The sequence below is a fragment of the Tasmannia lanceolata genome, unplaced genomic scaffold (genome assembly GCF_043159265.1).
Source record: "Tasmannia lanceolata isolate RefF3 unplaced genomic scaffold, GAP_Taslan_0.1 ptg000015l, whole genome shotgun sequence".
In the NCBI taxonomy this organism is placed as follows: Eukaryota; Viridiplantae; Streptophyta; class Magnoliopsida; order Canellales; family Winteraceae; genus Tasmannia; species Tasmannia lanceolata.
In genome coordinates, this window is record NW_027518692.1 from 52,572,247 (window position 1) to 52,582,735 (window position 10,489).

The following is a 10,489-nucleotide window of genomic DNA, read 5'->3' on the forward strand; positions in this document are numbered from 1 at the left end:
TGTCACAAAGGACAAAGGCTTGCTATTATATCATCAAGCAAAAGAGCTTCTACAACATTGACAACACTCAACAACATCTCCTCAACACAAGAAAACATAACATAGATATAAAAGGAACATTTTGCAAACTCGGATAAAGCAACTGATCCATGTAGAAAATACTATGTTTGAGAAGGTTGCTTAGAGAAAGTCACCTCTCTCACAGATTCACTTTTCTATCAAAGATCCAGTTGAAGTGCATGGAGGCTGCTTCCTTAGCTTTCCCATGAGCCCTCTCCTCTAACCTCCTGATTCTTGGTGCCAAGCTGCAGAGGTAATCTTGGGCCTCTCGTCCCGCACCCGAGAGTCCTGTTATTTTCTCCACATTCCACCTCCCAACCAGGAACTCGATTATGTCTGCATAGTCCTTCGATGTATAGACCCCCATCCTTTGTGCAACAGATGAGAAGTGCTCAAACAGATTGTCATCCCGGCCATCATACATTAGACGGCCAGGCATTGTGATCTTCTTCTTCATCATGTCATAAAATGCGAGAATCGTGCCATCGGGATCAATCTCAAATAGCTTCTCAACAATCTTTATGTACGCAGTCTCATGACGCTTCTCATCTGATGCTATGGTTCCACAGATATGTGCCAATTTCAAGTCCCCATATTCCTTGGCATGCCTACCAGTATTGCCATGGGAGATAAAAGTCGCTCTCTCCTGAAAGGACGTGTAGACAAATAAAAGATAGGGGTTGTTCTCTGTCCGGGGATCCTAATTGTACACACAGGAAAAGAATTGGTTGAGAAATTACATATAACAATAGGAAGTGCAATTCAAAAATATTATATTTTTCTTGCAATCAAAAACATACAATATGAATTGAGGTTGTGGAACATTAAGAATCACTGTTAAAATTCTCACAGTTTTACCAAAGAAATCTGATACTTGGTTTCTAAAATCTATAGTGTGAAATTGAAAAAAAAAAATCAAAGAGCAATGACAGTAAGGAGTGAGGATTTTACCATTCCAGATCCAATCAGATATTGAATTGTCTTCTCAATTTGTCTCATGTCAACTCTTCCAGACAAGTACAGATATTTGTTCAAAAGGTCCCCGTGCCTCTTTTCTTCGGCAGTCCAAGCCCTCGTCCAGATAGCCCAAGGCGTAAGGCTCGCACCTGTTTCATCGCGAACACCGTCAAGAGTATTGAGCATGGTTTGGTAAGTAGGAAGAGCTTCCTCTGTGATCATATCTCCAACCAAGCAAACAAAATAATCATCTGGGATCTCCTTCGCTCGCTCTCTTACCTCCTCAACTTGTTCATAGAAATCCTCTGATGCAGGGTCAGGAAGGAAATCCTGCGGTTGCCAACACTTCTCAATAGGCTTCAAGTACACCAAGATGTTCTTCCCAACCCAATCTTGCAAGGAATTAAAGATTTCAATTTTTTCATGGGGCATAGAATGGGTGATCTGAACATTTACATCGCCGGGAGGGTTGAAAGTCTTCTTGACCTCCCTAAATAAACAAGAACAAATCATTCTCAGAAGCTTATGTGATAGAGTTATAAAACTACTAGTTGTTAAAATCATAATAAATACGAAAAACGTATTTGTTTACATGAAAGTTTTTTTTTTTTACATTAAAGTTGTATAAATAGTATATGAATAAGAGAAAAAACAAGGTATTCTTTGGCAGGAAGAGCAGACAAAAGTGGAGAAAACGAATCTCCCAAACCAAATCCATGTGTCTTAAAAAGAAAAAAACTCATTCTCCCTTTTGTGGGGGTATGATGAAACAGGTAGAAGAGGTTTGGATTGGTTTGGCGAACAAGATTTTCCTGATTTTTTTAGATATTTTTATTAACAATAGAATGGATGCGGGGATTGGTTTCTGAACACACCCTAAGGTTAATCACTTAAGGCCATGTTGATTTGAGTGTGAATAAGGAGATGAAGCCTTGTTAGTTGTTACAAAGATTTATACCCATATCACTGTAGTATTAGCTGCTCCTTTGTCCAAAACTCAAGGTTTGTTAGCCTTCTAATTTTGGAAAACCTCATTTTGTTTCTAGCAATGCATGGAAAAGCATCGAATAATGTTTTGGGAAGACTAGATTATCAATATCAGTAAATTGACTTGAGCGACAATACTTACTCAAACGAACCTTTCTACCGTTGAAACATAAATCACCAAGAACAGGTAGGAGGTGTTTTAATCAAAATTTGAGAAAAAGTACTCAAAATCCCGCTAAGATCGTTTCCCAGTTTCGAATGAAAAAAAAAATGAGAAAAAATGGGTGGTAAAAAGCTCTTCCTCGTTATGTTTTTCCTTGATAGGATGATCGCTTCAAATAGCGAAGAAAACGCATTGCCACATCAATGTGAGGCTTCATCAACTCATACATATGGCTTCAACAAGAAACATTCTTAATATGGCATTTTAATTATTTATTTGTTTGTTTTTGAAATTCAATATTTATATATATTTCTAATGAAAAGACAACATCTTATACCTATATGATTATTATATATGGCCAGATGATCACAAAACCAACAAAATAAACACAATTACAAATGAATTAAAGAGGAAAAACAATAAGGCGCATCAATAAATAGTACCAAGCAAAGCCAGAACCAACTATCTATCTTCTATCAAATTGGAAAAATATACACTCCTACTTAAAATGGATTAAGAGTTACCTACGTAGAATTGGAGTTAAGCGTAGAAGCCATGCAAACCCCTGAAGATCTACGTTTCACTGTTGTAGGAAAACACAAAAGATGTTTCCAAGATTGAAAGGTGAGAGAAGTTTTGAGAGCCATTTGAGAGAGAGAGAGATGTATTGGGAAAGACGAGAGAGAGAGAGAGAGAGAGAGAGAGAGAGAGAGAGATGTATTGGGAAAGAAAGGGAGAAGGAGATTTATAAGAATCCCATAAGGAAAATAACCTTCCCATCTTCATAAATTACTGAATTAGCCTTTAATGATACATTTTTAATTGGGATTTGCTAGCGTCCATTGCAAAAGGCATTTCACGGATGCATGTTGCATGTGAGAGCAGCCACCTCGTGAATGAAGACAAAATCTGCGGAAAAGTGAGCCGCTGCTCTCACATGCTACAGGCCATCCGTGAGATGCCTTTTGCGATGGACGCTAGCAAATCCCTTTTTAATTTGTATGAGTTACATTAATAAATGCTGAGATTGTTGGAGGAAATTGTAATACGAGGAAAGTATCAAAGTACTTCCTTATTCTCTTAAATTACAAGGGAAATATTATCAGCACTACTATATTTTGATGAGGGCACTCCGCACTTTATTAAAAGTACGGTATGGCCCACACCATAGGATGATCCAAACCATCCATTAGATGGGCCACAACCTAAATAGGTTGTGCCTCAAAAATCACTTCCATAGGTTTATCCTAACCCTCCGATCTGAATGTTAGAGGTTTGATCCTTAACCTCTAATCTATCGAGGGTTAGGATCAACCTATGGAAATGATTTTTGGGGCACAACCTATTTAGGCTGTGGCCCGTCTAATGGACGGTTTGGATCATCCTATGGTGCAGGCCATACCGTACTTTTAATAAAGTTAGGAGTGCCCTCATCAAAATACAGTAGTGCTAATAACATTTCCCAATTACAATAGTGCCCTTATTAATAGGAATTTTTCTTAGGTATTACTTCTTATGGAAAAATGTTCACGAGTAGAATGACCAAAATGCCCCTATTCTTAGATTATTGGCTCTAGACGTCTAACCTGAGCCACGCTTATTTGAGCACATATTTATTTATTTTTATTTATTGGGTCGCATCATACACCTTGTCGATCTTCTTCATTCCAAAGAAATAAGTCCCATGAACAAGTTAGGAAAAACACATTCTCTGTATTTCAAAAATAAAGGGTGCATAAGAGCTTAATAGCACACAAAATCAATTCCAGTTAAGGCCGAGTAGCCACATGGAACAACCATTGATATTTGATGCATGCTATGGGTTGCAAATCTCATATTAAGGCAAAATTTTATCCAATATGTGACATTCTTTAGTTAAAAATAGTTAGATATAGTGTACTCATATTCACACTATCATGTTTTGATAATACGGCAAAGTCACTTCTTTTTCGGATAAAGGACTATATTTTTTAGTAAATATTCTGAAATTTTCTGTGAATGCACCCAAAATCAATGTGATTGACAAGTGATGTTGTATAGTGTCATACTATGAAAAACATCTTCTCCTATCACTTTTTCAGTTTTTTTTTATCTCTGCAACTCCAGGCGGAAAACGGGGATCCGCCCCACCCCGTTGCCACCCCTAGCCTTATACCCCGGCTCCGCATGACTCATTGCTCCGCTGGAGGGTGTGATTGGTGACACCCGGCATAGGGACTGGCCGAGTGGCTCTATCCTGCCCTCATGGGTTCTGCTACGTGCCGACATGCAGTTTGGCCATCCGAGTTTACCCCCGACACTTACGTAGGTCTATTTGTGAGAGCATTTGTAATAGTTAAAAACCCTGCTCCAAACAACATTTTATTTTGCTTGTTTTTCGCTTCTATGGCTATTCTTCTTCCCTTCCATAACCGTAAGCTCTAATTATGTTCAACATAAGTTGGACCAGAGACACTCAAATGGACGGTAAGATTCGAAATGGAACGTGACAAAAACTCACTAAGGCCACGTTTGGATACCCACAAGATTTAGATTTGGATTTAGTTGATATTTCGAACCGGATCAGATCCTTAGATTTTTAAATCAGCTACAACAGTGCAAAAAATCCCGATTTTCAAATTTGTTCTTTTAGATGTTATTTGGAAATCAATGTTTGCGGCAACTTCCTTCACCGTCGCTGCTCCTCGACGTTGCTCCAGCGGCAGCGAGATATCCCTCCCTCTCTCTCTCTTAAAACATGATCATGAAGATGATTGATGTATTTTGTATCCAAAACTCAAATCCAAACCAAAATACAAATGCATGAGGTATCCAAACGGGCCCTAAGGTAATTAGAAATAAAGTCATTTTGTTGAGGCCTGCTTGTACATATTAACGAATTTGACTTATTCATTTTCTTTTTAAGGAACATGACTCTTGTCTGGAAAAAGTGGGACTACAAACTAGACAAGCAATCTTGTGCCCATCTTTTTTTCTATAAGCTCAATGAATGAGGGTGGGTACAAAATAAATAACTTAAAGGCAACCATGAGGTCGCACTTCAATCCTAAACAAGAGGCCCTTCAAAATTGCTTTCGCGAAAAATAAAAAAAAAGTAGGTAAACCATGAATATTGTAAACATGAGCCATTGAAGTAGAGAAAACCTTCGATCAACACCGAAACCGAAATGTTCCGAAACTGAAATCCTTGAAATGTAACAGGTTTAGGTCGAAATTTCAGAAGAAATTCGTCAATTTCGGTTGAAAATTCTGACATTTTTGTTAGCTTCTACCGAATTTGGACCGAAAATTCAGGATTTCGGCTGAAATTTCCATTTTGCTGAAGACCGAAATTATAGCCAAAACTGAAATTTAAAGCCTTGCTTATGAGCTGACTCTTTTGCCCAACCTCCCAAATTGAAATTTCATTAAAGCGATGATGGGAGTATGGATATTGAAGGATATTTCATTTGGCAGCAAGTATCTAATTATTGAATTATTTGCTGTTAAATCTCTCAGGCTATTATATCTGGAGAGCTTCTAGCAAAAAGGAAACCCATTTTGTATAAAAACAAATGAGTTCGTTGCACAGTGACACGTGAGCAAGAAAGCAAAAAACAGAGGGCCTATTATAAATGGGTTCGTTGCACATTCATTAAGCATGGTTGTTGTTCGCTGTACTTTCATCAGGCATGAATGCAAAACAGAAAACCCATATCGTATTAAAAAAAAAAAAATGGGTTCGTTGTACATTCATCAGGCATCAATGTTGTTTAATCGAAATGAATAAATACCCCTATTCTTTGTTGCAGATCTGTTTACAACTAAATACTTGTTACGTGCATAACAATCTCTATGATTTGGTTGTTCGGATAAGCATGCTCATGTGGCAGTTGAGATATGCACCATGGGTTTTGAGTAGATTTTAGGATGTTCTTATCACTTTACAAGTTTTTTAGGAAAGTTGCTATTGTTTAGGAGTGGGCACGTAGGGTGTTGGTTGCTAATGTTTAGGTGATGTGTGAGTTGTTTTCTCTGTAAATAATATGTAACCAGTCGTTTTAAGTTATGCAGAATTTATCCCAGAAACTGTGTTTGCGCACAAAGGAGGATGACCCTTCCCTCGAAGTGGGTAAAGAGGCCGATCTTCCCTCTAAGAAGATCAATCTGTTGCGAACCGGATCAGGTTCGTAACAAAGTGGTATCAAAGCAAGGCATGGATGATCTACGGATCGGACGGTTGGAGGTTGCGGTGCGCTCTCTTGCTGTGGGACAAGCGATAATGATCAAAACAATGGAGGAGATGTTTTCTGCTGCGAATGCAAAGTTCAACAAGATGGAACTTTCGTTTGGCGTGAATACAAATGAGCCTCCATGTTTGAAAGAGCTAAATGAAAAATTCAACGAGAGCACCGTCGAGAAGGCTTGTATGACAAAAAAGAAAAGAAGAACTAGGAAAAGGGGTGGAAAGAAGAAGAGAGAAAGAAATCAGATAGAAGAGAAAATGCCACAAAAGAAAGACGCCGCTGATTTTTAGTCTCATCGAGTTCGCCGCCGAAAAATCTGTCATTCCTCTCCATCTGTCCAATGTCACCAAAAAGATCCTCGCTCACAACCATTCATGCGTCAAAATTCCAATTCTTCCAAACAAGCACGACGATGGAGCTTTCATGAAAAACACGATCAGATCGGTTTAAAAGTAGAGCTTCCTCAGCACTCGGTGACTAATCGCAAGACGAAGAGAAGAAAGGGAGCGAGAAGAAAAAAGAAGAAGAGGAGGAGGAAGAATTTTGAAAGGTTCTACGCAAATCTTTCACCAACGTGCCTTAATTTCCAACCTTGGGGACAAGGTTGATTCCAAGAGGGGTGGAATGTTACGTGCATAACAATCTCTATGATTTGGTTGTTCGGATAAGCATGCTCATGTGGCAATTGAGATAAGCAACATGGGTTTTGGGTAGATTTTAGGATGTTCTTATCACTTTACAAGTTTTTAGGAAAGTTGCTATTGTTTAGGAGTGGGCACGTAGGGTGTTGGTTGCTAATGTTTAGGTGATGTGTGAGTTGTTTTCTCTTTAAATAATATGTAACCAGTCGTTTTAAGTTATGCAGAATTTATCCCAGAAACTGTGTTTGCGCACAAAGGAGGACAACCCTTCCCTCGAAGTGGGTCAAGAGGCCGATCTTCCCTCTAAGAAGATCAATCCGTTGCGAACCTGATCGGGTTCGTAACAATACCCATATTTTTGAATTCAAAAACGGTTATGTTAGATCGAGTCATCACTTGATAATTTGTGGTTCGGGTCAAATTAGTTACACGTAAACTGTCACTCTTCCACAATGTGGCAATAGTTGCCCTCAAACGAGTGGGGATGTAGCAACAAATTCTCAGTTGAGCGTTTCTCTTTAATTCTCTATCCTTCCCACTGGCATTTGCCTAAATTGTTTGTTAAGAGGTTAATTAGATACTTGTCGATCTCTAGTCGTTTGCATTCTGCGTGTGTCGACGTGCCATTTTATATTATGCTTGTATCGACATTCGAAGCCATCACTCTGGCCCCACATCATTCTAATATATACCTGTTGTCTAAAAGGGATTAGAGACTGAAGAAGAAGTGATGTTTGCCTCTTCTTCTCAATCACCTGAAATCCAATCCGAGAGGACGAAAATTGGTTGATCACCCTTAGAATTGAATTTTGGACATTTTAAAACCACACACACCACTCACACTGACCAACTGGTCATCACACAGGGGTAATTCATAACCGAAAGAGAATTTTTGGCACGCTTAGTGGGACCATAGAGTGACGCGTCGCCAAATGACTCCTAATACTAGAAAGAGCATTCAAATAACCCGTCTCACTCCAAGACATGCTGCTACATTTTTATGTATCACCTACATGAAAATTCTCATCAGTTATCCCAGATTGTAGCGCATCAAATTTTTGATGTGATTAGGAACTTCCAAATCCTCTAGCGAAATTTTTTTCCTGCAGGTCGACAGACTAGTCGGTTTGCTTTTTGATAGAGTTACACCAATAGTCCTAGTTAGGGGTGTAAATGGATATTCGAAAATTCGATTACCGTCTGAATCCGTTTAAAGTGAATATTATCCGAATCCGCTTCAAGCGGATATTATCCGAATCCGTTTAGGAGATATCTGGTTCTTAACGATCTGAATCTAGTAAATGGTGCATCCGATCCGTTTAACATCCGAATCCAACAAGTACATCCGTTTATCCCGAATATCCGCATCCGTATCCATATCCGTATATCCGAATTCGTATTCGAATTCGGATATCCGGATTCGCATGCAAACTCGGATATCCGGTTACGGATGCGGATATTCGCATTCGAATTCAACTTCAATTAGATAATTTTGGATATTTAACCAGTTAACTTAAAGTTACAGACATGAATCGAATTCGGATACGGATATGAATTCGGACATTCGGATATGATTTATTCGAATTTGGATATTCGGATATGATTTGAATCCCGATAAACGGATACGGATAATATCTGAATTCGAATAATATCCGTCGAATGCGAATTCGGAAACGAATAATAATTATCCGTCGGATTCGGATACGAATACGGATATTGAATATTGTAATCGAATTCGAATTCTGATATAGCACTATCCGATTCGAATTCGATCCGTTTACACCCCTAGTCCTAGTTCTACCGCCATATGGCAAGGTAAAAGGCTAGCCAGGCGATTTGGTAAAAGAGTTTATCAAATGTTTTGGAAAACATTATTTGTTTTTTAAAAGAATTTGCAAATGCCTTTGTGGACTGTTGTGGGACCCGATCCCGCGAGAGGGGAATGGCCCGCAAGCCGCCACGCTCTCTCCTGGTCTCTCGTACCCACACGATTGGCGTGTCTCTTTTATTATTATTGATTTTAATTACCCAACCAAGCAGGGAGCAACCAGGCCATAGGGTGCAAACAAACATGCAACCCAGTACCCATAAGAGCAGGGGTAAGCCGCCGAGCCTAGCAAGGTGTGATTTAATTCATTCTTTCCGTGAACTTGGGATCACTAAGGCAATCCGAATTCCACGCAAAAGAGAGTGACAGACTCGCCACCTAGATGAGGGATCTAGGACCCATAATTGACCAGAAATCTAGACTCGTTACCTGGTTACGAGAATGGAAGGTATGGGGAGTTACCACCACATGCACCATTCTTGCCCGATAATCGGTCTTCAATTCCAAAAGTTAACTCTTTTGAATTTCTTTTAAATGGCTCACTTAACTCTATATTAATATGCGAACTACGTGACATGCATCCTAAAATCTAATTTTAATGTAATTCCTAAATGTGTATCTTGATTTTCTTAATTTGTTTGAATTCAATCTAAGTGAAAGTTCTCCTAAAATTCTAATTTCATGGCAAGTCCTAAGTGATTTAATTACTTTTAATTTAAGGATTAATATACAAAACCCAACCGCTTATGTGTGGAGCCGACTCGGGCTTGGTATGCCACTCAAGTATCTAAGTTGCCTACATATCCCAGCCTCACTGGAATCAGAGTCGATCGTAGTTCGGTGCACATAAACTAAGCTACTTATGCCTAACTCATCTAGGATACCGATCTAGACTAGGTTGACTGTTTCAACAGTTTTAAGAGAAATTATTTAGTTCAAGTTGAAGATTTTATTATCCTAGGACTTCATCTAAGATGCTATATGGTCCTAGCTAAGTGTAAGACGTCCCTTTGACTAATGCAGATGAACCTACATCCTAGGTAACTAGGCCTGTCTTATGGGAAAATTGGGTTACTAGTGTAACTAGATCTATGGCACGGTTGCTATCCATAGCAAACGGCCGTGATGAGGCTGAACTCCTAACTCAAGGACTCTCTAAAACCTAGGACACAACATGACGTAAGTGTTCCTAAGGGGCCCTAAAGGTTCTTACGATGGGAAACCGTAATCCAACGGTCCCAATGACAAGGATTAAATCAATTCAGTTTGCCGAAGTTAATGATTTTCAATTCTTAAAAATTTTTTGATTCCTAAGCTCTATGGAATACCAAAGGCTCTAGGGCTTAATTAGTTTCAGCTTTGGATTGCATCCATGGAAGGGAATCGTGCTCTCTACCCTTGCATAATTTAGCACATAAGTTATAGTATATTATTGCCTGCCATGTTCTCAGAATTTTCGTGGACATGAGACCTCGGAGCCAACAACATACCATAATTTAAATGCTCAAATTATCCAGGATCGATTGCAATTAGTATACGATTATGAATGCGATCTCAGCAGTTAAACTATCACAGTATAGTGAATTTACAAAGGAAATCTATGACCCCTAAGGTTTCTGTTTCGAAT

The 10,489-nt window shown here is 38.9% G+C and overlaps 1 protein-coding gene across 1 annotated transcript; it reads right to left on the reverse strand.

The window, feature by feature from the left end:
- LOC143845981 (stearoyl-[acyl-carrier-protein] 9-desaturase, chloroplastic-like) lies at nucleotides 1-2,851 on the reverse strand. The gene is made up of 3 exons (XM_077354385.1): nucleotides 2,696-2,851; nucleotides 1,012-1,507; nucleotides 1-760 (listed from the first exon to the last, which is right to left on the reverse strand). Exons 1-3 carry the CDS (start codon nucleotides 2,812-2,814, stop codon nucleotides 200-202), a joined length of 1,176 nt encoding a protein of 391 aa, XP_077210500.1. The 5' UTR covers nucleotides 2,815-2,851; the 3' UTR covers nucleotides 1-199.
- Nucleotides 2,852-10,489: the final 7,638 nt, after the last annotated feature.